The sequence below is a fragment of the Dasypus novemcinctus genome, chromosome 16 (genome assembly GCF_030445035.2).
Source record: "Dasypus novemcinctus isolate mDasNov1 chromosome 16, mDasNov1.1.hap2, whole genome shotgun sequence".
Lineage (NCBI taxonomy): Eukaryota > Metazoa > Chordata > Mammalia > Cingulata > Dasypodidae > Dasypus > Dasypus novemcinctus.
In genome coordinates, this window is record NC_080688.1 from 40,555,282 (window position 1) to 40,581,500 (window position 26,219).

At 42.0% G+C, this 26,219-nt stretch overlaps 1 protein-coding gene across 8 annotated transcripts in view; it reads right to left on the bottom strand.

Annotated features, from left to right (window-relative positions):
* Positions 1-3,085: 3,085 nt before the first annotated feature.
* Positions 3,086-26,219, bottom strand: part of ZNF521 (zinc finger protein 521) — a 936,466-nt gene continuing 913,332 nt past the window's right edge. For all 8 annotated transcript variants that reach the window (XM_071208506.1, XM_071208505.1, XM_071208503.1 and 5 more), the window contains one exon: positions 3,086-3,848. In XM_071208506.1, the coding sequence (XP_071064607.1) occupies positions 3,819-3,848 (30 nt within the window). In that variant the 3' untranslated portion in view covers positions 3,086-3,818. The remainder of the gene's footprint in view (positions 3,849-26,219) is intronic.

Below are 26,219 nucleotides of genomic sequence, written 5' to 3' on the forward strand. Positions count from 1 at the left end.
GGACTAGGGTGCCAACATTTAGTCTCTGGGAAACAGTACATAACAACCTCAGGCTTCTCCTGAGACACTGGGCTATTTGGCCTCAGAACCCCTTTTGCTCCAGGCAACTATGAGGGCAAGTACGGGAGGTACTTACTCTTAGAGTAGTCAGTATCCCCCTCCCCCCGGGCCTGATTTTTTCTTTCAGAGTTTGTAATTCCTGGTCTAGGTGTAAGAGTGATGGGATTCTGGGTCATTTCTCCTCTTTCTCCTTCTTCCCAAACTTGCTATTAGTTATTATTAGAGCTAAAAAGATCCCTAAATATTCATGTACTAAAAAGTACTGTTGAGTGAAGACAGTCTAAGGCCCATACCACTTATCTACTCCTTCAATGCTTTTTTCAAATTGCTAGTCTTGGTCCAAGTAACCTCACCTGAGAATGTTAGCTTGGGCCAGCGGTTCTGAGACTTGAGAGTGTTAGAATCCCTGGTGGGGGGTTGGGGGGGGGGGCAGGGTTTTGATAACTAGCTTGCACTCTGAACCAATTAAAGCTAACTCTGGGGATGGGACACAGGCAATGGGATATTTTAAAGTTCCCCAGATGATCCCAAAGGGAAAAAGAGCCCTTGAAAAAAATCATATAAAACTTTACATTAGAGCAGTTTCTCAACCTTGGCACTATTGACAGTTTGGGCCAGACAATTCTTGGTTCTAGGGACCTGTGCACTGTGGGGCATTTAGCAGTGTCCTGGCTCTACCCAAAGGTGTAGAAGCCCTGCTCCAGGTGAGAATCACTGCCCTAGATGATAAAATGATGGTCCAGAGTAGTGGCCATTGGATTAACCACCTGCCACCAATATAAAGCATTTGAGAACTTTCTTGTGGAATATAGTGCTAAGAAAAAAAAATCTCTTAGGGATCTAGTATATTCCTTCCTGTTTTTTTTTTTTTTTTGTCTCCTTCCCTTTCCTTGCAAAAAACTCAAGGTCAACGTTAAAATGCACTAAAAAGCCAAACAAGTACAAACAGGGCAATTACATGAATGTCTTTTCTGCCCTTTTTTTTTTCTTCTTACATGATGCTGACTTTCTTATTAATGTATTGTTAATCTTTACTTTTAGTTGTCTTATATTCTGAGAGAATGAGGTGGGATATTATTAAGGTAACAAGCAAAAAGGAGGAATAATTGTTCCAAGGACTGTTCCACATTCATGACCCCAAAACTAATTGGCCATAAGGACAGAGCAGTTAAATGTGAACTATCTCCCTGTGGCTGGGAGAGCAAACGATGGCCACCTCCTTTGGCCACCAAGCTTTGCCTGGGAAGAGGCTGAACTGTGCCTGTGTTGAAAGAGCCCACAGGCCAGCCTTGTGGCGGACTCTCATGAGAATGTAAGCACAAGCCTTTGTTGCTGCCCAATAATTCCAACTCCTGGTGTTTACTAGGAATCTGGGAAATCTCTGAGAAGCAACGCTTTAAAGGCACCTTGGGATCCATCCCTGGGTTAATGCCATTACCTGCTTTCCGTGAATATAGAGCAACTTACTTTTAGTAAAATATAACCTGCTTATTAATAACCAGAAGTTTTAAAGCTTTTAAAAAAATCATTAAATGTGGCTATTTCATGTTAAATGCAAAATCCTGAATAGACCAGAGATCTTAATTTTTTTAAATATAGCCAAGTACTTTAATTATGAATGTACTTGCATATTCTCAGCATACTTCATTATTTATGCAGTCAGTGAAAAAGCTTTTTAATTAAATAGCATGCTGGCAATCCATTGTGAAATGTATAGAGGTAGGTTTATGAGCATTAAAAAGCTAAATATATACACACAGACATATATGAAACATTTTGGCAAGTACACGAGTTAATCACTGTGAAGTATTTGTTCCTTCGTGATCTTAAAATCTGACCACACTTTTAATTGGTAACAAAATAAATAGTGTAATATGCCAGGCCTATGGTTGGTTATTCACATTGAATGCATTCAGTTAATTTGAAACTGCGGTAGAGCAGTGGTGCTCAAAGTGTGGCCCCCGTGCTGGCAACATCAGTATCAACTGAAAACTTCTTGGAAATGCACATTTTTGAGCCCCACTCCAGGACCTTTGTTGTAACAAGCTCCAAAGTGATTCTGATGTAGGTGAAGGTTTGAAAAGGAAGGGGCTGGCAAACAGGTTTCCTGCGTGGGGCTCAGGTGACAGGTGGTCGTAATACTGTCAATGAGACCAGGCCTTAGTTTCTCCATCAAAAAAGTGCAACTCTTGATTGTTTAAAGGTATAAAAATCTGCTTGAGGTTCTGAGAGTTTTTTAAAGGGGTCAAACGACTCAAGAGTGAGTTAAAAAATCTTAAGTATGAATTGGATGAATGTTTCCCATTAACATTAGGTCTAGACTTACCAATTTCTGTATATCAAGATCCAATGTATACTTTGCTATTCTTTTTTCTTTCCCTCCCCACCCCCGAAGAAAAATCTCTCTGAAATTAAAGTCCCACTTCTTCACCATTTTATGGCAGATTGTAGTGAAAACAATCTTCTGGATTGTTTATCAGCCTGAGGGAAGGCTGGCAACCAAGTTCCGTTATCTCCCGTGGCTGGGTGAACCAGGCCAGGAGGTGAAGCGATTTGGACAAGACTGCATTTGGAGCCAGGGCCAGAACTAAACTAACAGCCATCTGACTCCCTCTTCTGTGCTTTGTCTTCTGAATGAACAATGCTGCTTCTTAAGTACACATAAGCCAAACTGCCTCTTGAATTGCAGCGATCTACTTGGAGTTCAGATTTGCACAGCATGACATGAATTGGGCTGCAAATTATGCAGAAAACAGCTATCATATCCATCTGTGATGTCAGAATTCTCAAGTACAATGTGACCTATTAGTATATACCAGAGTAGAAGTAGACTGGGTCTTACTCCTTCCCTCTGAGGTTTGATGAATTCAGATGCATTTGGCCTCGTGTGAAAGGGTTAAATATGTCTGAGGTTATGACTGTGATATGCTTGAGAGCAGATTTCAAGTCCAAGGGTACAGGCAATTACACTTTTTTAAAGTGGTAGAATAACTAGAGAAAGAAAGCACACAAATACACTCGTACCTAATGGTAAACTGAATTTATTTCCTCTTGGAAAACAATTCCAGTAATCTCCAGGTTCAGACCGCAGAGTAAACATTAATAACAGTAACATACAGGTTAGTTCAACTGATTCGAGAATTTGGCCGTGTGAAATCATTAAGGAAAACCTTGAACACTCAAAGCTTCAAATGTATCCAGGAAAAGAAATTCGTTGACAGTCTACTTAACAACTATTGCATATATGATGGTGCTACCTGTCACTTCGCAAGGCTTACAAATATATATACGGGCCTTATCCAGCTGTGGATTTGCAAGAATCTTCAACAATAAAAAATAGTCTTGGATTTAACCGTTGATATACCAAAAGAGAAATTCTAGGCTTAAGGGTAAATAAAAGGAAGTCCAAACGTAGTCAAATGTGTAACATTGTTTATCTGTCTTCCTTGAAAATACTTTCTCTTAAGCCTTTTTGCTCATTTTTTCTTGCCTGAATAGGGCCCAAGTCCACTTGTCTTTTAAGACCATTTTAGTATCAGACGACATAATACATGTGCAACACTTTATATACAAGGAGTCTATCCGGTGCTCAAAAGTTCAAACACATGAACATCCAACAGTTTTGATAATACAAGTTTTATGGTACAATACAATGTTTCTGAATAATATACATTAACAATGAAAGTTTCGTGCAAAGAGTAAAACATGTTCCCTTTTTGTGCCACAAAAGTATTTCTCCTTGAGAGTTCGTCCTTGCACTAACTGCTGTGTTGGGTCATCGTATGATTCTGTGAAAAAGAAAGAGGAGAAAAAAAAACAAAATGTGATTTTTTTCCACCGGAACAAGCATAGGTAAATGCTGATTGATTTATAATGACATGAAAAATGGGTTTTTGCACACTGATGAATACAAAGTACCCTAACTCCCCACCTCCCCCAGGGAAGCTCACAGTGAACCTGAATGGGGGCAGGTAGAATTGAGCCACCTGCCCATGGTAGGAGGACAATGCAAGATGGCCAGAAATGATTGTCCCTTTCCTCCCTCTTCCAGGATATCCATCTCCTTTCCACCGTCCCTTTTTTTCAAAATACGATCCATTTCTCAAGGGCTGGGATAGCACTGCTTTAACGATTTCATTTATCCGTGCATTATTTCTGATTATATATGCTTTCGTGTTATGCCTTCACTATCAGACTAAGAATGTCTTGGAAGCAGGGCTCCAGCTGTCCCTGAATATGTACTTTAAAGGCAAGTGCTACCTGGCCAACAAGCGACAGAGGGGACAGGCAGCATCACCAGTCCCTCTGCTGAGGGCGGGCCTGGGGCTGGTCCTAAGGTGGATGGGAACGTGGATGGGAGCAGGTCACAGCAACCTTGGAAGGACTCCCTTCATCCCTGGATGCTCTTTCCTCCGCCGAGGCAGCCTCTGCTCCGCTTTGGTCGTCTCCTCTCCATCCACACCAGTATGCAGAGGACAACCTCTTTCTAAATTGTGAGAGGGCAACTAGGCTACCTGGGCAATTTCAGTCTTGGAGGCAGGCCTTAGGGGGACGCTGGGTCGGGAGCACGGCCATGCACTTGGAGCATGAGTCTGGAGGTGGCCTGATTTCCTCCCCTCCTCCTCTACACTCACTCTGCCCTGCCTCTTCTGTCACCCAGTCGCTGATGGAAATCTTCCATGCTAATCCCATCTAAAACGGTTTTCGCCCCTCTCTGATTCCCCACTGCACTTTACACTGCTTCTATGGCACGCACCTTATGTCTTGTCTTATGGTTATTTGCAGACATTCATTTATTCATTCCTTCACAAGCATCTGTTGAACACCTGTGTCACCACTTGACACAACCACGGCATCACAGTGCTGTGGCAAGAGGTTCTGGCTAACTGAATGACTCACTGACCAGGCAAGTGCTACTGGGAAGGAAAGGAATGGTTCTTGCCTTCAGTGTGCATGGTTCTGAGAAGAAGTCAGGGGGGCACCTAGTGGTAAGGCCAGGAGAATATTAGAAATGAACACAGACATGTCATGGCTACACCTAAATCAGCCTCACCTCTGGGCAAGGCTTTCTAGAGGAGGGGACACGTTAACATTTCAGTTGGGCCTGGAAACATGAGGGGCATTTGGGATGCAGGGAGGGCACTCCTGGCCAAGAGACCTAATGGGGTAAAGGCACCAAAGCGAGAATATGCAAGACGTCCCGGCGCCCCCCAACCGCCCCAGTCCTGATGACAAAGTAAGCCACTTCAGGGCTCCCCTCCCCCCCAAAGACTTGAACAACCAGCAAGAGCTGGCAGGAACCTCTCTCTCAAAGCTCCAGAGAAGTCAGAAGTATTGCAGAAAGAGGGTAAAACACCGTGTCAGAAAAAGGTGTTAAAAGCAGTAGGCTCCTGGGGCTCGGTGGCTGCTTTCTGCCCCAGCCCTCACCAGCTTGACCCAGAGCCGTCCGTGCTCCTAGTGTGGATCTCTGGTTCCTGCTCTGGAGGAATCAGAGTAACCCTTGTCTATACTGGGGGCATTTATGTTTGTCCCGGTCTGTCTGGTGGTGGCCAGAGGGCCTCGCTATCCCCAAACTTGCCTGGCGTGTAGAAGGCAGCAGACAGAGCTCCCAGACAAAACACTGTGGGACAGCAGTTGTCTTGCCTGGGACTGTAGGTCATGCAGTGTGCTGCCCCAGACCATGAGGAGACTTCCCAGGGAAGAGAGGACACTCAGAACGGAGTGAGGGGGACCATCTAGGGCCAACATGCCTGAAGCAAGACACAGGCACAAAAAGGAACAGGGAGGCCCCTACACTTTGGCCTGGAGCTATTCTATAAACCTATTGTATGGGTACAGTCTGACTTAGGTCAACCTGCAAAGACTAGGAAGGTGTTTCCTTTTCCCCTTATTTTTTTTGGCCAGTTCCTGGCATTTCAGAAAAGCTGTGTCGGGAAACGGACTTTGGCCCAGTGGTTAGGGCGTCCGTCTACCACATGGGAGGTCCGCAGTTCAAACCCCGGGCCTCCTTGACCCGTGTGGAGCTGGCCATGCGCAGTGCTGATGCGCGCAAGGAGTGCCGTGCCACGCAAGGGTGTCCCCTGCGTGGGGGAGCCCCACGCGCAAGGAGTGCACCCGTGAGGAAAGCCGCCCAGCGTGAAAAGAAAGAGCAGCCTGCCGAGGAATGGCGCCGCCCACACTTCCCGTGCCGCTGACGACAACAGAAGTGGACAAAGAAACAAGATGCAGCAAATAGACACCAAGAACAGACAACCAGGGGAGGGGGGGGAATTAAATAAATAAATAAATCTTTAAAAAAAAAAAAAAAAAAGAAAAGCTGTGTCATAATACTAGTTGATTACAAGCTTAAGGAACATCTGCCTCAGAGTCTAAATTCCAGCAATAACACCTTGAAATATCCAAATGTCGAGGTTTCAATAAAATATCCAAATGTCCAGGTGTCAATAAAAAAGAAATAGAAAGCAATGGCCCAGGTAAAGGAGAAGACAATAAAGCATTAACAAGCCATCGTGAAGAGGACCAGACCACGGACATAAGAGACTTTTGAAAAAAAAAATGTACTAAATATGCTCAAAGAGCTAAAGGAAAACATGGGCAAGAGTTAAAGGAAATCAGGAAAATGACAAGTGAACTCAAAGGGAATATCAATAGAGAGATGGAAATTATGAAAAGGAACCAAATAGAGCTGAAGATTGCAAAAACAGAAATGTAAAAATTCCCTAGAAGGGTTCAACAGGAGATTGGAACTGGCAAAAGAAAGAATCAGAGAACTTGAAGATAAGACAATTGAAATTATCCCCTCTGAGGAGCAGAGAGAAGAACGAAGAAAAGTGAACAAAGTCTGAGGAACCTGTGGATGCCATCAAGTGTACCAATATATATGTACTTTGTGGGAGCCCTGGAATGTGAAGTGAGAAAGGGTTGAGAGAGTATTCAAAGAAATAATAGTTGTAAATTTAATGAATAAAAAAATAGGAGTATATACATCCACAATGCTCAATGAACTCCAAACAGGGTAAACCCAGAGACCCATGGTGCTTCATACTATAATCAAACTGTAGAAGGCCAAAGGTAGAGAATTCTGAAAACAGTAAGAGACATGTCACATACAAGGAAGCCTCAATATGATGAAATGCTGATTTCTCATCAGAAAACATGGAGGCAAGAAGGCAGCTGGCATCACGTATTTAAAGTGCTGGAAGCAAAAAAACTGCCAACCAAGAATTCTATTTCTTGCCAAATGCTCTTTTAAAAATGAAAGAGAGAGATTAAGACATTCCTAGATAGACAAAAGCTGAGGGAGTTTGTCACTACTACACCTACCCTACAAAATATGCTAAAGAGATGCTCAAGAGGATTCTGAAGGTGAAAGGAAAAAACAATAAACAGTAGATGGAAATTATATGAAGGAATAACAATATACATGGGAATCATAAGTGCAAATATTATTATATTTTTGGTTTGTAGCTCCACTTTTTACTTCCTTTAGGATCTAAAAGGCAAATACATACAATATAATGATAAGTCAGTGGTTCTGGATTCATAATTACATAGACACGTACTTTGTGAAAAGAACTACATAAAGGTGGGGGGACAGAGGGGTGGGGAACAGAATTTGGGCCTACTATTCAAGCTCATACCAAATCAAAGGAGATTGCCCTAGATTTTGGATGTTAAATTTTCTTTAACTACAAAGAAAATATCAGAGAATATGCGAGCTCGTAAAGACATAAATTACAGGTTGCCACAGGCAGAGGGTAGAGGGAATGGGGAATAAATGAGTAATGGGTGTAGATTTCTGTTTGAGGAGCTGGGAAAGTTTTAGGAATGGAAGGTGTTGGGGGTACCACAGTACCGTGAATTTGATTAAGCCCGTTGAATGGTATACTTGGGAGTGGTTGAGAAGGGAAAGTTTATGTTGTATATGTGTTTCCACAATTAATAAGAAAAAGAAAGAACAATTAAGAGACAATGATAATTAAACGCAATACATGGTTCTGGAAGGGATCTAGCAAGGGAGGAGAAAATGTTCAAAGGAACATTACTGGGACATATGAAAAAGTTGAAATGTAGATTATAAGCTTATATCAAAGTTAAATATATTGAACTGATAGCTGCACTTAAGGTGGTTATATAGTGAAATCCTTTTTCTTAGGAAATGCACATGGCTGTATTAAGTATTTAGGAGCATGACATATACAGCCTACACTCAAGTCTTCAGAAAATGGGGTGATAAATAGACAAAAGGTAGAAAGATAGATAGGTAAGCAAATAAACAGACGGGCAGATAGATAGGCAGCCAGGCAGGCAGATAGAATGCAAATGTGGTAAAATGTTAAAACTGGTGAATCTGATGATCTGAAGGGAGGGATAGGGTTACGCTGGAGTTCTCTGTATGGGGTTGGTATTATTTTTGTAACTGTCCTGTAAATTTGAAAGTAGTTCAAAATAAAGTTTTCTTTTTTAAAAAAGACTATGGAGGGAAACGGACTTTGGCCCAGTGGTTAGGGCGTCTGTCTACCACATGGGAAGTCCGCGGTTCAAGCCCCGGGCCTCCTTGACCCGTGTGGAGCTGGCCCATGCGCAGTGCTGATGCGCTCAAGGAGTGCCGTGCCACACAGGGGTGTCCCCCGCGTAGGGGAGCCCCATGCGCAAGGAGTGCACCCATAAGGAGAACCGCCCAGCGCGAAGGAGGGAGCAGCCTGCCGAGGAATGGCGCTGCCCACACTTCCCATGCCGCTGACGACAACAGAAGCGGACAAAGAAACAAGACGCAGCAAAAATACACAGAAAACAGACAACCAGGGGAGGGGAGGGGAATTAAATAAATAAAAAAATAAATCTTTAAAAAAAAAAAAAAAGACTATGGAAGGTATGTTTGTGGACCTGCAAGACGCTCAGATGAGCTAGAATCTTCTAGAATATCCTGAAGCAAGAGTACCAATGAGAAATGAAGCTAAGGTAGTTTGGGGCCAGATTCTAAAGAGATTTATGTACCGTGCTAAGAAGTTCTGAGTTTATCTTGTAGGTAAAGAGTAGCCAGGGAAGCTTTTTAGGCAGAGAGCTCTGTCTTAGACATCTCTGTTACCTTTTCATCCCCCAAAACAGCTAGTGAAATGCCTGCCTTGACACTGCTCAGTGCATTCGGGTTGAATGAGTGGAGGCTTAGTTGCCAGATTGGGGTTCAGCAGACTGGTGAGGGTGTTGGAGTGAGTGTAGAGAACTGAGCTCTCTGTTCCCTAAATCAAACTTAGGTCGTTTTGAAAAAGACTAATGTTAAATGACAATGAAGAAGAGTATTATTTCACTCTCCCTTATGTAAAACCCCTATTATTAACTCAGTGAAAGAAAAGGTGGATTTTTAAAAATCTTAGTACTAGCCTCAAAGCACATATAGGAGCAGACTATTTTCAGGCCCTCTCTTTTTTTCTTTATACTGATTTTAAATACTTCTGAAAATTATTTTTTATCAATACACAGATAGAAACTAGGGTAAATGAAATACTGATGAAACCAAACAACTTTCTTATTTCCTTAAAGATCAAAACAATTATGGTCAGAGAGGTTATAAACAAAAAAGTTCAATTACTCAAAACGTACCGTCTAAGCCTTCTCATACCTCAAGCTATCTCAAAGAGTCAAGTCTGGTTTCATACAATGGTATTTTATTTTTTTAAAAAATTGCCAAAAGATAAAGGAATATAAGAAGGCTATGATAGGCAAGCGGACTTGGCCAAGTGGTTAGGGCATCCATCTACCACATGGGAGGTCTGCAGTTCAAACCCCGGGCCTCCTTGACCCGTGTGGAGTTGGCCCACATGCAGTGCTGATGCACGCAAGGAGTTCCGTGCCACACAGGGGTGTCCCCCGCGTAGGGGAGCCCCACGCGCAAGGAGTGTGCCCCGTAAGGAGAGCCGCCCAGTGCGAAAGAAAGTGCAGCCTGCCCAGGAATGGTGCCACACACATGGAGAGCTGACACAACAAGATGACGCAACAAAAAAGAAACACAGATTCCCGTGTCGCTGACAACAATAGAAGCGGACAAAAAGAAGAACATGCAACAAAAAGCCACAGAGAACAGACAACTGGGGTGGGGGGAGGGGAGAGAAATAAATAAATCTTTTTTTTAAAAAAAGAAAAGAAGGCTATGATAATCATTACTTAAATGATAGAACTCTGACACAAGGATGGGTGATTTCTTTCCAACCATAATCAAAGTGAAAATCAATCTACCAAACATTATTCTTAAATGTTTGGGATGGATATTCCAAATTCAACAGAATTCTAGGGAGTAAAAAGTAAGATAGATACATTGCCAACTCTCCAGTGTTTTCATATGTGTCAATATTGAAATGCTACAAAACAAGAGCCTAATAACTTGCCCATAATAGTTGACTAAGGATGCTTTCATCCTAAGTCAAAGCCAAACAGGTCTCTGCAGAGGTGCAAAGAAATGAATAAATGCTAATAAATCACCTATTGCAATAGATTGAAGCCATTTCTATAAAGAGTCGTGTTTTGCATATTGAGAGGAGAAGATAAATCATTTGAGAAAAGGACAAGAGAATGGCTTGTGAAATACAAGTTTAAATAGAAATATAAACAGCCCCAAAGCATGTAACCTCAAAATGAAAAATGATAAAGGCAAAAAGTCTCCCTTTGTGTGATGATGCCCGAGTCCCATTTAGATCACTTATTCGCCCTTTCCTTCGTTCTTATGTTCCAACCCCACTAAAGGCTATGAAAGGGTCCCTCCAGTCACCTGTGATTCTCAAGGCAGGAATGGGGCATATTCTTGGGGGGATGTTGGAAAATGGTCATATCGGTATTAATAACAAGAACCCTAGATGGTTCCGGTACATTCCTCAAGGCTTGCCTCTCCCTCATCACCTTGGAGCATCACTGGAGCTGTGTCTGCTCCCTCTCCCATTCCATATGTACAAGCAATTGAAGATACAAATAGCCTGACTTCATTTCTGGAGGAAGGAATGGAAGGTCTGAGCTGCACAGGTTATTCAATCGGCTTTTAGGGACTGGAGAGAACAGATGTGATGCTGTAGGCTCCAACCTTGACTCAAGTTTCATAGAGAAGAGAGAACTCAGGGTTTGTTTTTTTGCTTTTGTTTTTTTAAATTGTAGACATTTCTTCAGATAGAGACAAAGAAGCAAGTGGCAAAGAGGGAAGTTGACAAGAGAAGCACTAGATGAAAACTGAGGGAAGGCTATGAAGCTTGGTTTGCTCTTGCCCTGGCAACTTGCCATACCACAAAGCCAATCATGAGATACTGAAGACATAAATGTGTAAGAGCACAAAGTAGAAAAATGCTGCCAGGCCATCAGCAAGCAGCCTTCTCAGTGTAAGAGTAGGCAGCTCTTTAGGTCCAGAGGAAACCACCACACTAGAACAAAGCAGTGGGTAATCTCACCAATTTTACACAGCAATTCACAGTCCCCAAAGTGCTTTAATGCAATGACAGGTTATGAGAAAAAATATCTGTTCCAATGAAGGGAAAGTGTTTTACATAATCGAGAAGTACATCAGTGTAACATCGATGGAGGTGGGGGGTGATGAAAGAAAAGGAAGTAGGAAGAGAAGAAAACTTCTGTAATCCCACAGAGAGCCATATTCTACTCTGCAAAAAGCCATCTCCTGGAGACCCCATGTCTAAGTAACTGAAAATTGCAAACCATTAATCCCAGTTATGAACAGTTGTTTTTCACGAGGGGGGTTTACGTTAAAAAAAATCAAATCTACAACACACCTTAAAGCTTAAAAGAAGATCCATCTAGGTATGATACCTTAATAGCGAGGTTTCAAAAACACTCTTCCTACTGCAAGGGGCCCCATTTGGAAAGCGTGGGCGCACTATTTTTTTTTCCTCTATAAATGTGAAATTAAACTTAGAAAGCTAAAAAACAGATGAGGACCTTAAAATTCCCTTCTAGCAGTACGTATTTCTTTTAAAATATGAATATGAGATGCCTTTCATTTTACAAGGCTGGAATTCTCATTTGGGGCTTGGCACTCTAACAGATGATTAATTCAGCCTTCTTTCTGAGAGCTGAGAGCTGACCACATTTACTGGTCAAATGGTTTAATCCTACTTAAAACACGATCCAAGAAAAATATTTTTAAATAAAAACAAAAACCCACCATCTCCTGAAAATGTTCACCTTGGCTAAGCTATCTGAGTTTCCTGCAATCTAGATGTGAATTTGAATATTTGCACCTATAACAATGACAGAGTTAAGCTCTGGAGGAAAGCCAGGGGAATCTATCTTACAAGGACTGAAAAATTAAATTCCCACTCCAAAAGTTGTGCCCACAGATCGCCCTCACTTTTCCAATTCTTTGGCAGAGATCACATCTCATCTGGGCCTTGTAACCCTGTGTTGGCATTGGCAAAATGTTAAGTAGCAATAGTCATAAAAATAAAAATGGCATTTAAATGAAGTTTTGTCAAATCTGTTGATTCGAAGATGTTTATCATTTTTACCATGACCTGTCTATTTATAGCCCTTTGTCTCAAATTCTGACAAGCTTTTAAAACTAAGAAAAAGAGCCAGCATGCTATTTTTAAAAGGAATGAAAAAAAAAACAACCACCACCATATATATATTGAACAATCTCTCCACTAATTCACCCTCCCATTAGAATCCCAAATTTAAACTGCTGCTGTTGTATTCCATTTAAATGAGATGTTTTCCAGTCAGATGAAAGAGTAGGCAATTGTGGCTCAGAAACAATGCAAGGCGGAAAGAAAGAAAGAAAGAAATATAAAGATTAAGTGTGGTGGCTTCTTTCAACAGATGGTGACAGCCCATGGCAGCATGCTTTTTTTCTGTAGTTGAAGAACGCAAACATCAGTAATCAATCATCACTGATTAACTAATTATATTACCCTCCCTTTTACCACTTGGGTTGGACCTTTATCTGTAAACATTGTGGAAAATCTGTATGCTCTTGCTTTTCTAAAAGCATATTCCAGTGCCCGTCCAGTCACGCAGTTACTGGCTGCAAACAGAATTCTCCATTGCTGTTGACCCTGAAGCACAACAGCTTTTTTATTTATTTATTTATTTTTTATAAACAAAAGCAATTGGTTTCCAACAGGCTGGATAATAAGTCTTTTGACCTGCATTCTTCTTTGACCCATTAAGGTCACCCCTGTGCTCGGGCATAGAGCTGACTTAGGAAATGCCTCCAAGTCCTATTTCATCTCCTGCCCACTCAAAATAAAGCTTTCTTTAAATGTGTCTGTAGGGGTCCCTGAAGGCCAAAGAGGCATCCCTGTAGTGGGCAATGGAGGGACAGAAGCTTCTGCCTTTATTAATGAATGCAGACCATTATGAGTCTGGCTGGCTCCTTCCCTGTTCCCAGAAGCATATACTGTACGTGACTTAAAATGCTAGAATATTGACACAAAGCGAGCCGGGCACCCCTAAGGAAAATTACTCCTTGGATATAATGTAGGCTCGTAACAGCTATTAGAGTACAAAATAAAACCCTCCGGGATCAAACTGACATATACCGCATTCTACCTAGTCCTCAAACATTAGAAGAATTTCTTTGTGAAGGCATTCTCAAGGACAGCATTAAACTGACTTTTGTAGCAATCTGCAACAGCTTTTTGGCTTAGAGCTTTTAGTACTAAATCTCTGGTTTGAATCAATATAAGTACTATATCTTCTACATTAATCAATACATTTGGTTCAATACATGTTCTATTAAATTATACTTTCTAATCAAGATTTCTACATTTCCACCCCCTCTCTTTTTCATTCTCAACTTCTTTTGCTAGGAAAATAGTCTTAGAAGTGCATACAGCTAATGGCCACAGGACACTGGGTTATTTCCCCTGCAAGTTAGGGAAGAAATATCCTCTACGGCAAAGGGTAGTCTTTAAACATCTTAATAAGGTTGGTGGGATGTAGCACAATATAGAAGTATTCATTGTGTGAAATTAACTATAAGTGAATTGCCATAGCACTGAAGGTACCATTAGGAATGTTCAAAAAATTACACTGAAGACTCAACCCAAAGTACCATTTAGAGCTCATTTTGCCACTCAACGTCCCAAAATTTCTACTACCCACAAACGATATACTTCATGGCTGGAGAAATTTGGGGGTAATCGTGTTTTTATGTTTTCATGGGCTTTTAGCTGATAAATCTCAGGACCATATATGTGGATGTGTCCATTTTTGTTAGATGTTGTGTTTTAATGAATATCCTTTAAAAGACAAAGTGCTTTGAGTATTTAAAAACCACCTTTATGCAGTGGCTTTTTCCCAGGCAAGGACGTTGACTTGTAATTTTTACTTTTGTGGAATTTACTAGAATGAGGCTCTACTCTTTTATTTTGACATAGCAATGACATTTCAGAAACTCTCTGTCATGATATGCTTTTGCCCTTCTCTTTAATGCCATGAATGTTGCATTTATGATCATGTTTGCACTGACAGAATTTCCCTTTTTATTTTTTCATATGGTAATGTCATCACCATGAACTTACAGAGACACTGATGCATTTCCTTTTGACATTTAACAGCTCACATGGGTTTGGGCTGACATCTCAAAGCATTTTCGGGATGACACTAAGCTATATTAAAGCAAAAGGTGAAATGGCATCATCAGAAGTGATCAGAAAAATACAAGATATTAAAGACAGAAAAGGACTATGAGGTTATTTAGTTTGTTCCCTTGCAGGAACAGAATGGTTTGATAAAGTTTACACTCCAGGCCAGTTTTAAATGATTCTGGCAACGAACCTCCCATGGGAAATGATTTCACATTCTAACAAACCTCACTGAAGGACACATTTATTTTTTGTTCTCTGGACATCCATGCTAAATAAGTGTAGAAAAGGGTGATCTGAGATAACCCTGAAGCATGTGGATATTATTAGCTCGTTCAGGAGTTTATGCTCAGATGTTATGACCATGTTTCAGTAGTATGAAGATCTTCTATCTCATCCAAAGTAACCCAAAAGACAGTCAAGTAAGCAATTTCCTAGTCATTAAACAAAATAGATATTGTTCAATTGCACGGTTCTAGAGAGGAGCCTGAAAGTTAGACAGATGCTAGGACAGTGGGACTTGCCTTGCAGAAGTTTGCCAATCTCAGTGTTACTGACAGTTTGGGCTGGATAATTCTTTGGGGGGCGGGGGAGATTGTGTGCATTGCAGGATGTTTAGCAGCATCCCTGGCATCTGTGGACTTCATGCCAGTGACACATTCCCAGCTGTGACAACTAGAAATCCCTCCAGACATTGCCCTAGTGGGGAAAAATGACACCAAAACCGAGGACCCTGACTCAGAGTGTTACAAAAATATCAGCACGTGAATAAATGAAAGCTTGGAGATGAGGAGAGTTCTATATTAAAGGGATCTGAAGTGTCTCCAGGGAAAAACTGATCTAAGGAGGAAGGAGAAATGTTGGCTGGTAAAGGAACAAAGTCCTTCTCTGTCTTTAATATGGAGGCTTTCCAGCGATTAAATGGTATTAGATGGAATTCGATGTCAGGTACAGGAATTAGATGTCAGGTATGGGAAAGATATGCAGTTGTTTTTAATTTACTTTGTAATGGAAACATATTGAACGTTTTATGCTATGCTTGAGTATGCTACTTAGTCTTTAGTCTAAGACATCTCTGTTACCAAATTAGAAAAACAAAAGATATAGCAAAATAGATACAAATATACAGCATGGAACTGCACTGCAAAGCATTAAAAAATACAGTTAGTGGGCGAGAGTGAGCAATTGTTGAGAAACTGTAGAAAGGTCTCTCTGGGATATATAATAAATAGCATGGTTGGTAGAAGAACCAAGTCCGTCAGAAATGTTCATACATTAAGCAATTTACTGAGACCTTCCATGCACTCTCAATGAACAAAGGTGGTACATTTCAGTTGCAATTAATCAATGCCGCTTTAGGAATATTGGTAATTAAGTTACAAAAGAACAGAAATATTAAACTTGGGAAATTAATATTTAGAGTATAGAAACAACTATCTACTTTGACAAAACTACACAACCACTTCCATTTGCTGGTATAGATTCAGGATGAGGCATCAACCACGCATAAAAGGAACAGCACGTTTTCCAAGTCTTGCAGCTAGTCCAGTGGCTGAGCCAGCTTCCCTCAAGAAGCAACTGTTGAGTGGCACTGGTTGCTGTCAGGTGGCCACCATCCTCGTGGTACACCCAATCTACCAATGGAGACATGGCCATGGGCCACCAAGAAGGCGCCCTGTCCTTCTCCTGAGGGGCTGTGGGCTTAGCTCTCAGGAGTCACACCTTGTGCTGCGGGGGATAGGGAGGGGGGGAAGAAGAGCGAAGGGCTCCAGAGGCAGAGAGAAGGGCAAGTGTTAAGAAAGGTAAGTCTTTGGTGGGGGCTGAAAACCCATCAGGCTGGGCAGGAAGGTGAGGAGTTGGTTCAAAATAGCCCATTTTCACTACAGATGTGTTTTTTTAAAAATCAAACTGAGCTGGGAAAGCCCACTGTGGTTAACAGTGGAGCATGGATAGCCACCTAATTATAAGCCTTTGTCTAATAGGAGTCTTCAGTAGCCTGAGTAAAGACTAATTATTTAAATAATGACATATCCAAGTTGTTAATGTAGAACACAGTCTAGTATTTTGACAGTGAAACACTACAGGAATAAGGCAAGCCCAAGTTCAAGAAGGACAAATCCTGCTGATGAGTCATATATGGGAAACATTAATATAGTAATAATTTCATTTTTCATTATTATTGTAAAAAGAGCAGTCAAATTTCAGTCACTAGCTGACCCCTATCTGTTTTGCATGGAGTCAGGCTTAAAAGTGTCCCATTTTGGAACTGACAACAGCAAACACTATCTCCTACATTGGAGGGTGGAGTGGTGGTGGCGGTGGTGGAGTTGAACTGGACGAACTGGGAAATACATTAAAAGTCCAAAGTTAAGTTTTAAAAGAACTGAGCGACCTGCTTACATATGCAAGGAGCCAACAGAAAATTTAAATCAAACTATACAAAGCCATCAAAAGTGAAAGAGGAGCTAGAGCTTATAGATTCTGTTCAGATGCTGGAATTGCAGGACTCCAGTGCAATGTGGGACAGAAGGCTTTGACAGGCAACACAGTCTAATAAGATATTCAGGGATTAAGTCAGTGCTCCACAGACAGATGTGTCCATGTGCCAGTTGTTGCTAAGCTTTAATTTTTTTTCCCCCTGTAATGTTTAATTTATCACACTGGTGCTTTCTAAACGAGAACATCTGTAAACAAGGGTAAGAATGACCTCCCTCCAATTTTACATCCATGAACAGTGCTCTTTCTTCGTGCTCTAATTTTAGATACCTTAAAGATAAATAAATCTGCAGAAGGAAGAAAAAAAGACTTGTCTGACACGGTAATGTGTTCATCTTGGGCGAATACAAATTTCCTCTCTGCCTGGCTCTCTGTGCTCACAACAGACTTTTGATGCCCAAGTCATATCCCGGCATCCCCTTTCCAGTCAAACAAAATTGAACAAATTTCTGCTAAATATTTAACCCCCTTGTGCAGTAATTAGTGGCAAATAATGGGAGTTTATATTGGTAACTGCTAAGAGATGTCCTCTTGCAAACATGACAAATTTCCTGCTCCCCCTCTTTCTCTCAGCTTTTGAATCCCAGAAGGTTTGTTTTGTTTCTTAAGGGGATTTACTTAGTGATATTAACCAGAGTCACAGTATTTGGCTGCAGATCTTGCAGTCAAGTTGGGTTCTTTTGCCATCAGCTGCAAGATTCCTCTGGCATTACTTACTTAACTTCCATTTTTGAAATCCATTGAAATTTAAAGTGATGTACCTGAAAGCTGTTGGAGCAGGGCATTGATTTAAAAACTGACTGGCAGGCTTAGGATTTAAACTCTGGTCCTCCAGATTCAAAAGGTCATCAGATTAGAATGGAAGAAGCACTAGGAGTTGTAATTTATATTCAAAGAGTAACCTTTGTGGGGGAGGGGGAGGGAGGCAGCAAGGACTCTTTCTGCTTTTCCACTTGATATGGACAAGGATTCCCTTCAACACAATTCCAGTTAATGTGAAAAAGAGTTTATTGAACTTGGGCAAAAAGCAAAAGAAATGCCACTTCCTGGTACTGTATTATTTCTTTTATTAAAAACCTGGCTGCACTCTATAGGAGGGAAATTCACATTAAGAGTAAGTCAAACATGTTATAAATCACTAAGAATAACAGAAAAACATCATTCCCTATCAGAAGCAATCAAAGACTTGCCTACTTGGGCATTTGCTCTAGTAAATATACATAAAAATAAAACAGTGAAAGGACAGCACATAATTAAACTTTAAGACGTAGCACGAACCATCACCCTGAGTGTGTTTGTGTGTGTCCGAGGGCATGTGTGCACTTTCATGCTTAAGCAAGTCAAAGAGTATTGTGGAATTACATGCATGCGTGGGTTCTACAGGTAAAATCCTTAGTGCAAGTACGGGATGGCCAGAATCCTTTTATCTTTCTGTCCTTCAGGACAGGTGTTTCTGCAGAGACTGCATTTAGAAGGAGCCCCAAGTAGACTTTTAAGTACCAAGAAAGTCCTTTTAAAATGCAAATAATTCATGGGTCCAATTCTATCTGGGTGCCTCTAACATTAAAAATCCTGCTTTGCAGTGAGGGGAAAAAAAGTCCTCACTCAAATTTGGTGCTTTTTTTTTTTCTCACTTGCTTTCCCCATCTGTTTTTGTGCATTACAGCCAAGTATCATGTTCTCTTTCTTTAATGGCTGGCCACCCCTGCCCCCCCCCCAACCCTCAACATCTTCCCTGTTTATTAGCAAATTCTCACAGGCACAAAGAGAAGGATTGGGGAATGCTTGAATAGATCTCTTATTCCATACTGAGCTTCTTCAGGTCTTAACATATATTTGTATTCTCTCCTGTCCACTGTGGTCTCTTGCCTTAGAATCTTCCAGGCTTTAAAATGGCAGGGCTGTACCACACCCCCACCCTGGCTAAGAAGTGCCTCCGCTTGCTTCAGACGACGCACAGATGGAACCCCCCTTCTTCTCCTCCTGCTTCCTGCACACCTTTTAGGCTCTGCTTCTAGGTCTCTACAGGACAGCTTCCTCACCCCTGCGGGGCACAGAGCTACTCGAAAGACAGCCCTTTAATTCCCCCACACAAAGATGTGCTGTAGCTATGGTGAGCGTAATCTATAACCTTCATAGTCTTATATAATTTGGTGCTCCAAGTTAATTTAAATTCATTACAATAAAGCAATATAATTTAAAAAAAAAAAAGCTCTTTAAAGTGGAGTATTTAACTTGGTCCTGAAAGAAAGGCAGTCTTGAGGAATAGGGCAGGCATGGAGTGTACTCATGCAAATTCAAAGGTAAGTTGTAAACAAGGATACACTGCAGCACTGGCATGTGTGCAGGGGCGGGCAACGGGAGGCCTCATTCTCATCAGTCCTCAAAGGAATCTGCCATCCAGAAGTGGCACTTATTCTAATTTAAAGCCCTCATGCCTGCTTCAGTGTTACAAAATTTATAAAAGAATAACTTCATTAAACCGCCTGGCACTTCAAACACAAATGCAAACCAGCCACAACAGAGACAGAGCTGGACAAGAGGAAGAGAAATATTCCCTGAGAGTTAACTCAGATATTAAAATAAAGCCCGCACTTCGGTGCTTCCCTCTCTGACAAAGGGGTTTGCAGCAGCGCAACTTGCCTTCACGGAGGACTTGGACCCTGTGGCTCTCGCGTCTGTCAGGGGCCTGCTGCTACCGTGACTCTGCTTAGTAATGCTGACAACCACTCGGCATGGTTCGGCAAGCCACGTCCCACGCACAAACACATCTGGCAGAGCATAAATGGACGTCTTCAGTGTGCCTTTCTGCTGTGCAGAGAGGGATTCTGGGCACTCCTACTGCAGTTCCCATGCGCATGATTTACATGGGTTTCTATTCCAGACTCAACTCAGCTGCTGAAAAACTAATGCAAAACAAACAAAAAATTGTTCCTTAACCCCAGTGCTCAAGAAAAAAAGAAAGCAAAAATAAGGGTTAAGTGGAAACAGTCTACTGAATCCATGCATGGCACTGGAGAAAACTCACTGTCACATCCTAAAACACACACTTTTAAGGAAACTTCTTTTCCTCCCCCGAATCAAAGAATCAAAGAAATGCTACCGTGAAATAACTTCAGGCTAAATTTCTAAGTTACAATGCAGTTTGTGTCAGAACACACATCATTTCATGCTGAACTGTCAGCATATTTCTTAAAACCATTTTTTTGGGGGAATGTAATGAAAAGACAGATCTAGAAGCCTGTACCAAAACTCTAAGCCTTGGAGAAAGTCTGTGTCACCCACAGATTGTACTATTCATCCAGATCTTGAGTGATTCCAGTAATGAATGACTCCTTTTCTTGTTCAGTATTTCTCATCACCTCAATAGAAATTTGTGCAGAAGATTTTGCTTCAAAGAGAAGATAGTGTAAGCATTAAAAAATCTTGACAATTGTAAATCCATGGACAGATAAGAGGAAATGACCTTAGGGTGAATAAAAGGCAAGTCTCTCCCTGTGCTGTAAAAGGCAAGAAGACCATTTATCCCCAATTGCCTTTCACAATTTTGGAGCCGGCCTCCTGCTGCCGGTCAGAAGAGCAATCTGTGATAGGATACCCCAGGCCAGGGTGACTGAAAGACAGCAGGACTGTAGATGTGAAAATTAAAGCTATCACCAAAAAATGCAGTGTGATGTGATTCACCTTATTCCTAGGATAAACAAACATTGAAGTTAATTCTATCTCTTCCTTATAAATTGTTTTGTGGTGCTGAAAGCTCTTTTACATTCAAATAATGCATCATACTGGTGAAGGTGAGTTTGTATTCCTCTTCCTCTCTCTGAAGAGAATAGCATCAATCAGATGGAATGAATGAGATAATTCAATTACAGGCAGCCTTTAATATATGATATATTATGGATTATTGATCTTATGGCGTTGGCAATGCATGGTGCAATTTTAAATTTAAGAACATTTTTATTCGTGCGTGAATCTACTAGAACTATTCCCACTTTTAAAAAACACTAAAACAACACAACTAAGGAAAGCCAGTGCTTCAAAAGGGAACAGATGAAAGGTTAATAAAGAGCTGGGAATGGGAACCTGAGAGGCCGCCCTCAGCCTTGGGTAGAGCTGCCTACTTGCTTACAGTGGGAGCAAGAACGAGGGAAAGCTCCTGCCGCCTGTATAAGGAGTGCTAAGTGAAAACTTACTTAGTAGACTGAAATCTACCTCAGAAGCATGTTGCTGCAAATCCAATCCTGTCCTGTCCTAAGAATGGATGTATTGTTTTGGTTTTTGTACTTATTAGGCAGACTGGTATAAAAAAATAGCCCTGGACTGTCCCAGCAAAATCCTTTAGCCTTTTATCTCTTACAAATGCAAAAGTTGACCCTGGCTAGAAAGAGAAGCAGCCCTGAAAACGAGGGTCATGTGGAAGGCAAAACCTAAGCAGCAAACACGAAAGGGAAGAAAGAAGCTGAGCTCTGATATTCAACATATATTTACACATCTCAGTTCTGCCTTCCCACTTCCCCATAAAAATCTGTCCCAAGGGACTATGGCATGCTGATTGCTATTTGTACTTTGCTACAGACCATCTCCTATGTTCCTTATAAACTTCTTCCAGCTCTTCCCTACAGAGCTGACACTCTTTTCCTGCAGACCGGTTTGTCAAATTCTCTACCTTTCTATGTGCCACATCTGCATGTCTATACATGGTAGCACAGGCATAAATATTCTTTTTCCTTTTTTTTTTTTTAAATAGAAGGAACAGTCTCCGTGTTTTGGTAGGCGTCTCTCCAAAGCACAGGTAAGTGTGCATGTGGTGTGTTTTCAAAAAAAGACTCCAATGAAAGGGGCAACGAGAGATGCTAAACAATGCTGCGCAAAGTTGCAGACTGTTCGGCTACAGTCCAGAAAATGAATCCAATTTTTCATTCTGTCATTATAAATATTTCATTGCAAATGGTACTGATTTTCTGCAACTGTGGTTAAGCAAAGGGCCTCTGTGTGAATATTTAAGAAAAAAAAAAAGGAGGAAGACAACGAAGAAGGAGGGGCGGATTAAAGGTTAGCAACCAATTAATTCCTTACTTTGAATGTAAAAGATTCTGGGCGAAATTCAACAGTGATGTAGTGTGTGACTCGAAGAAGGAGAAGAAAAAAAACATTTACTCTGCTCTTCTTCTGACAGTTTCTCATAAAATATCTGCAGTCCATCTATCTTTTAGTACTCCAGGCTCCTCTGGAGAGCAGAAAATGGTGGTTTAAAGCTCACTTCAGTGCCAGTCTGCGGGAGATTGCTTTCCACAGGACCCCCACTGATGGAAGCCTAGGGGAAGAGGCCCGGGAGTTATTCAATCAGCCCGAGACTCTGGGGCGGCTGGGGGTCCTTTGAGGGCTGATTATAAAGCTGCCCTCCTGTTGCCTGCCTCGGAACAGAACGAAATGAGCAGCCTCTTGCTGAGCAGATTCTGCAAGAAGGAATTTCACCTGTCATGGAGTTTGTCAGAATTTCAGGATTTATCTTGGTGCAAAATTAATAAAATACCAACCAGGATTTCAGGCTGACTACTCAGCTATGTCATCGCACAGTGATCTTTCACCCAAGAAAGCGTGGACGGCGAGCGGAACCCTTCTTGCCCTACTTTTTCTTTGGAGGGTGAGCGAGATGATGTGCCTAATGCCACCCAAACATCAGAATGAGATTTTGAACCAATTACACACAAGGCTGAATTGTGCGTGGGTGCTACTGTCTTAATGCACGACCTCTCGCCTCCCCACTGTAGTTCTAAGTCTCTTTGGAATAAGCTTGAGTCTGGAGCATAAAAAGGCCATTTCTGCAGTTTATAACACAGTAGGTCCCCTATGGCATCACATCTGTTAAATTCATACACTGGTATTTCAGGTCTGGATTTGATTTATCTTTTGAAACGGAGTCCTAACAACGGACTATGTTAACAGCACATACAGGGAAACATTACAAATTAATCTTGGGTCGGGAGCGAACGACATCTTTTGTTTTAACCACACTCCCCCCGTGGCCCCTCACCCTCTGAGCTCTCTGGCAGAGTGTGGGAGTGGGGAGGAAGGAGAGAGAAGAGAGGCACACATAGGGGATGGGGCCAGGAGCCACGTCTTTCTGTGAACCTTTGCTGGCTCGGGGAAGCAACGAGCTTGGCCGCCCCTGCTCATTCCACTTCAGAAGGTGGCTCACGCCACAAAAATCACCGCAGCTATTTTAAGTGAAGTTCTGTAAAAGACAGGGCTTGAGCATTTTGAATTGAGGCTTGGGGAGGCTAGAGGCCTCGATGCTCCCCTGCCTGGCTGGCCCAAGTGGACGGACAGGGTGGATATGTATCTCTCAGGAGACGGTCTCGCTAGGGTCCAATTTCCTGGACACTGGCCTCAGGTTCAGGACAGGGTTACCCTGATAGTACTGTTCCATTTTGCATTCCCAGCCTCCAGCCACGCTCAGGCCACCGGCACCTCTTAGTAACTGGTGACTGGCAAGCCACCTCTGGCTCTCGGAGTCAGAACCTGGTTTAAGGCAATTGCTGCTTCCCTGTCCAGTTTCTAATCAGTGTTTTCTAAATGAGACATTAAACAACACTGTAATGTGTTCCTTCCCGTGCTCCTCCTGGTTAAATCACAGTTCTGGTTTAGAGAGTACCTTTACAAAGCTGTAGTCGTCCAACAATATTAACACCAAGACATCTCAGAAAGAGTAAGATGGAGAGAGAGAGAAAAACAGAGCTGGGAAGGGAATGCACAGATGTTGGGAGGGGACCCAGGGTGCTCTCAGCAGGCTTCAGTGGAGCTGCGTTAACTCCTCAGAGGGACGAGGGCTTCCCACCAGTGCAGCCATGAATTATAACTGAGCATGGCAGTGAGGCCTCTGCACCGGCCTCACAGCAAATATACTGTTCTATTTTCCTGCACAATCACCTTTCACCCTTATAAACTCAAAGCAAAGCACAGCACACTGCTGACATTTAATGGTATCACAGTAGCCTTTTATATATCTAGAAGGCACACAAACTTAGCAGAGGTGCCCAGTGGTGCAAAAGTCAGATAATTATAAAATTTACGTTTTGGCACATAAAAAAGGGAACCTTTTAGGGGCAATTCGGGTTTTCAGTGAGAGATGGGCTTCTGCCACGGGAGAGGTCATTTCAAAGCAGGAGAGGGCTACGTGAGAAGCAGGCCTTCCAGAACACACTTCTCTGGGTACAAGGAAAAAGCCTTGCTTTTGCAAACTTCCTTCTCCTCCTACAGGAAAACAGTTCCTGGAGCAACTGTTAGTCCTCCTCCTCTTCTGCCTCCCTCTTTCAATGAAGTTATCAATGAAGGAGACCTTGTATTTCACGCAATTGAAAATTTCACCATTTTTAAAGGACTTGTTTACCCTGCCTTTCACTCCCACTTAAAGCCTCCGCCGTTGCTGTTCTAAATGACAGCACTGTGAGCACTGCTTTTCAAGTCCTATTCATCTTGCCCGCCACCTCTCAGGTTTGTGCAGAGCGCCGCTTTCTCTCAAATAAGGGTAGTTTTCTCCTTCAGAGCTGCAGGGCAGAGCCTGTTAGAAGCTATAGATTCACTGCAAATATAACAATAAAGGATACAAATGTGAATTCCTCTTAAAATGCACTTTTGGCTCTGGAGCTGCCTGGCCTTAGCAAACTCGATCAAGAGCAGCCTATCAATCTTTCTCCGAATGTATAGCAACAGCTCATTTCACACAGTTGTCCAAGGGATCACCACATTGATGGGTCAAGAACTGGCTGGAATAAATTCTTTACTCATTTTGGGAGATTTAGAGTTGAAGTCCATGATAATTCTCACAACAGTTGGATATGGAAGTGGTGCTTTCCAATATTCAGACAAAAGTTTGTAAACACAAAGGGTCTTCGCTTGGCATCTGTCTCTGTTAATATGATGACACTGATCCATGTGTGGCGCAAACATCTAAAATAGGAACACATGCAGGAATTCAATGTGCTGCCCTGGATTAAGAATGTTCTCGAAATGTGGATTTCCAGATCTCTCAAAAGGATCTGGCGACAAAGGTGCTGAGACAGAGCTCTGCCTTTATGAGACAATCCTGGTTCCTAATGGAGGCAGAGCTTCTGGGGCTGTGGCAGCAGGCTGTCTTGGCGATAGAGAAGACGGCAGGGCCAGCAAAGCCCAGCCAAAGCAGAATGTGGCAGAGGTGACGAACATTTCCAGGGGGTGGGGAAGAAGGGGGGGCCTGCAGAACTGGCCGCAGTGCTCTTCAGTACACCCTAGTTGGATGCTCCATAAAGTCGCACTGATGGCAGTTCAGAGATGGCCATCTGTCGTCAACTCTGGGCCAGACAAAAAAATAATGTAATGGCAGCTCACTAACAACAGGACTGTTGGAGGAGGGAATGAGTCCTAGAATGAAGAGGTGGTGTTCCCTCTTTTAAGAGTGAAAACTAGCCATCGATATGCACATCAAGAAATTAATGGATGGAGAATTTTAAAAAACGGAGCTGGGGTGCCATAGAAATGATTCAAATGCAAATAAAGAGGTATGAGCTTACTGCAATAACCTCTGTGCCCTTACTTTGGTCGTATTAACTGCTTGAATCTTGAAAATTTGACTATCAGGACACATGGTGAAGCAGTGAGGGCCAAATTTAGAAAAAGGTGAACCCAGGCTGTGCCTCCAAGCATGGACGCACAGATTAGGAGTTTATTGGTACAAAATGGGTAATTGAAAATGCATTTACTCATTTAGTCCAAATGAGTTCATTGTAACAATAGTCCCTATCTGTCTTTCTGTATGCTTAATTTCTAGATGCAGTTTTATTAAAGAGCAAAATAAAATGACTTCACCTTTAAAAGTACTGTGAATGCTATAAAATTGTAAACTCCTTCCTTTGCTCAAGAGAAGCACGAGCTTTTTACTACTGCATAGATGATAGGAAGAGGAAGACAGAGAGAGAGAGAGAGAGAGAGAGAGAGAGAGAGAGAGAGAGAGAGAGAGAGAGAGAGATTATAACAGTCAAACTGAGGTTAGCCATGTCCTATTTCTGTGTCCTACATGTTTTACTTTCTGCTTTCAACGGTAAGGCC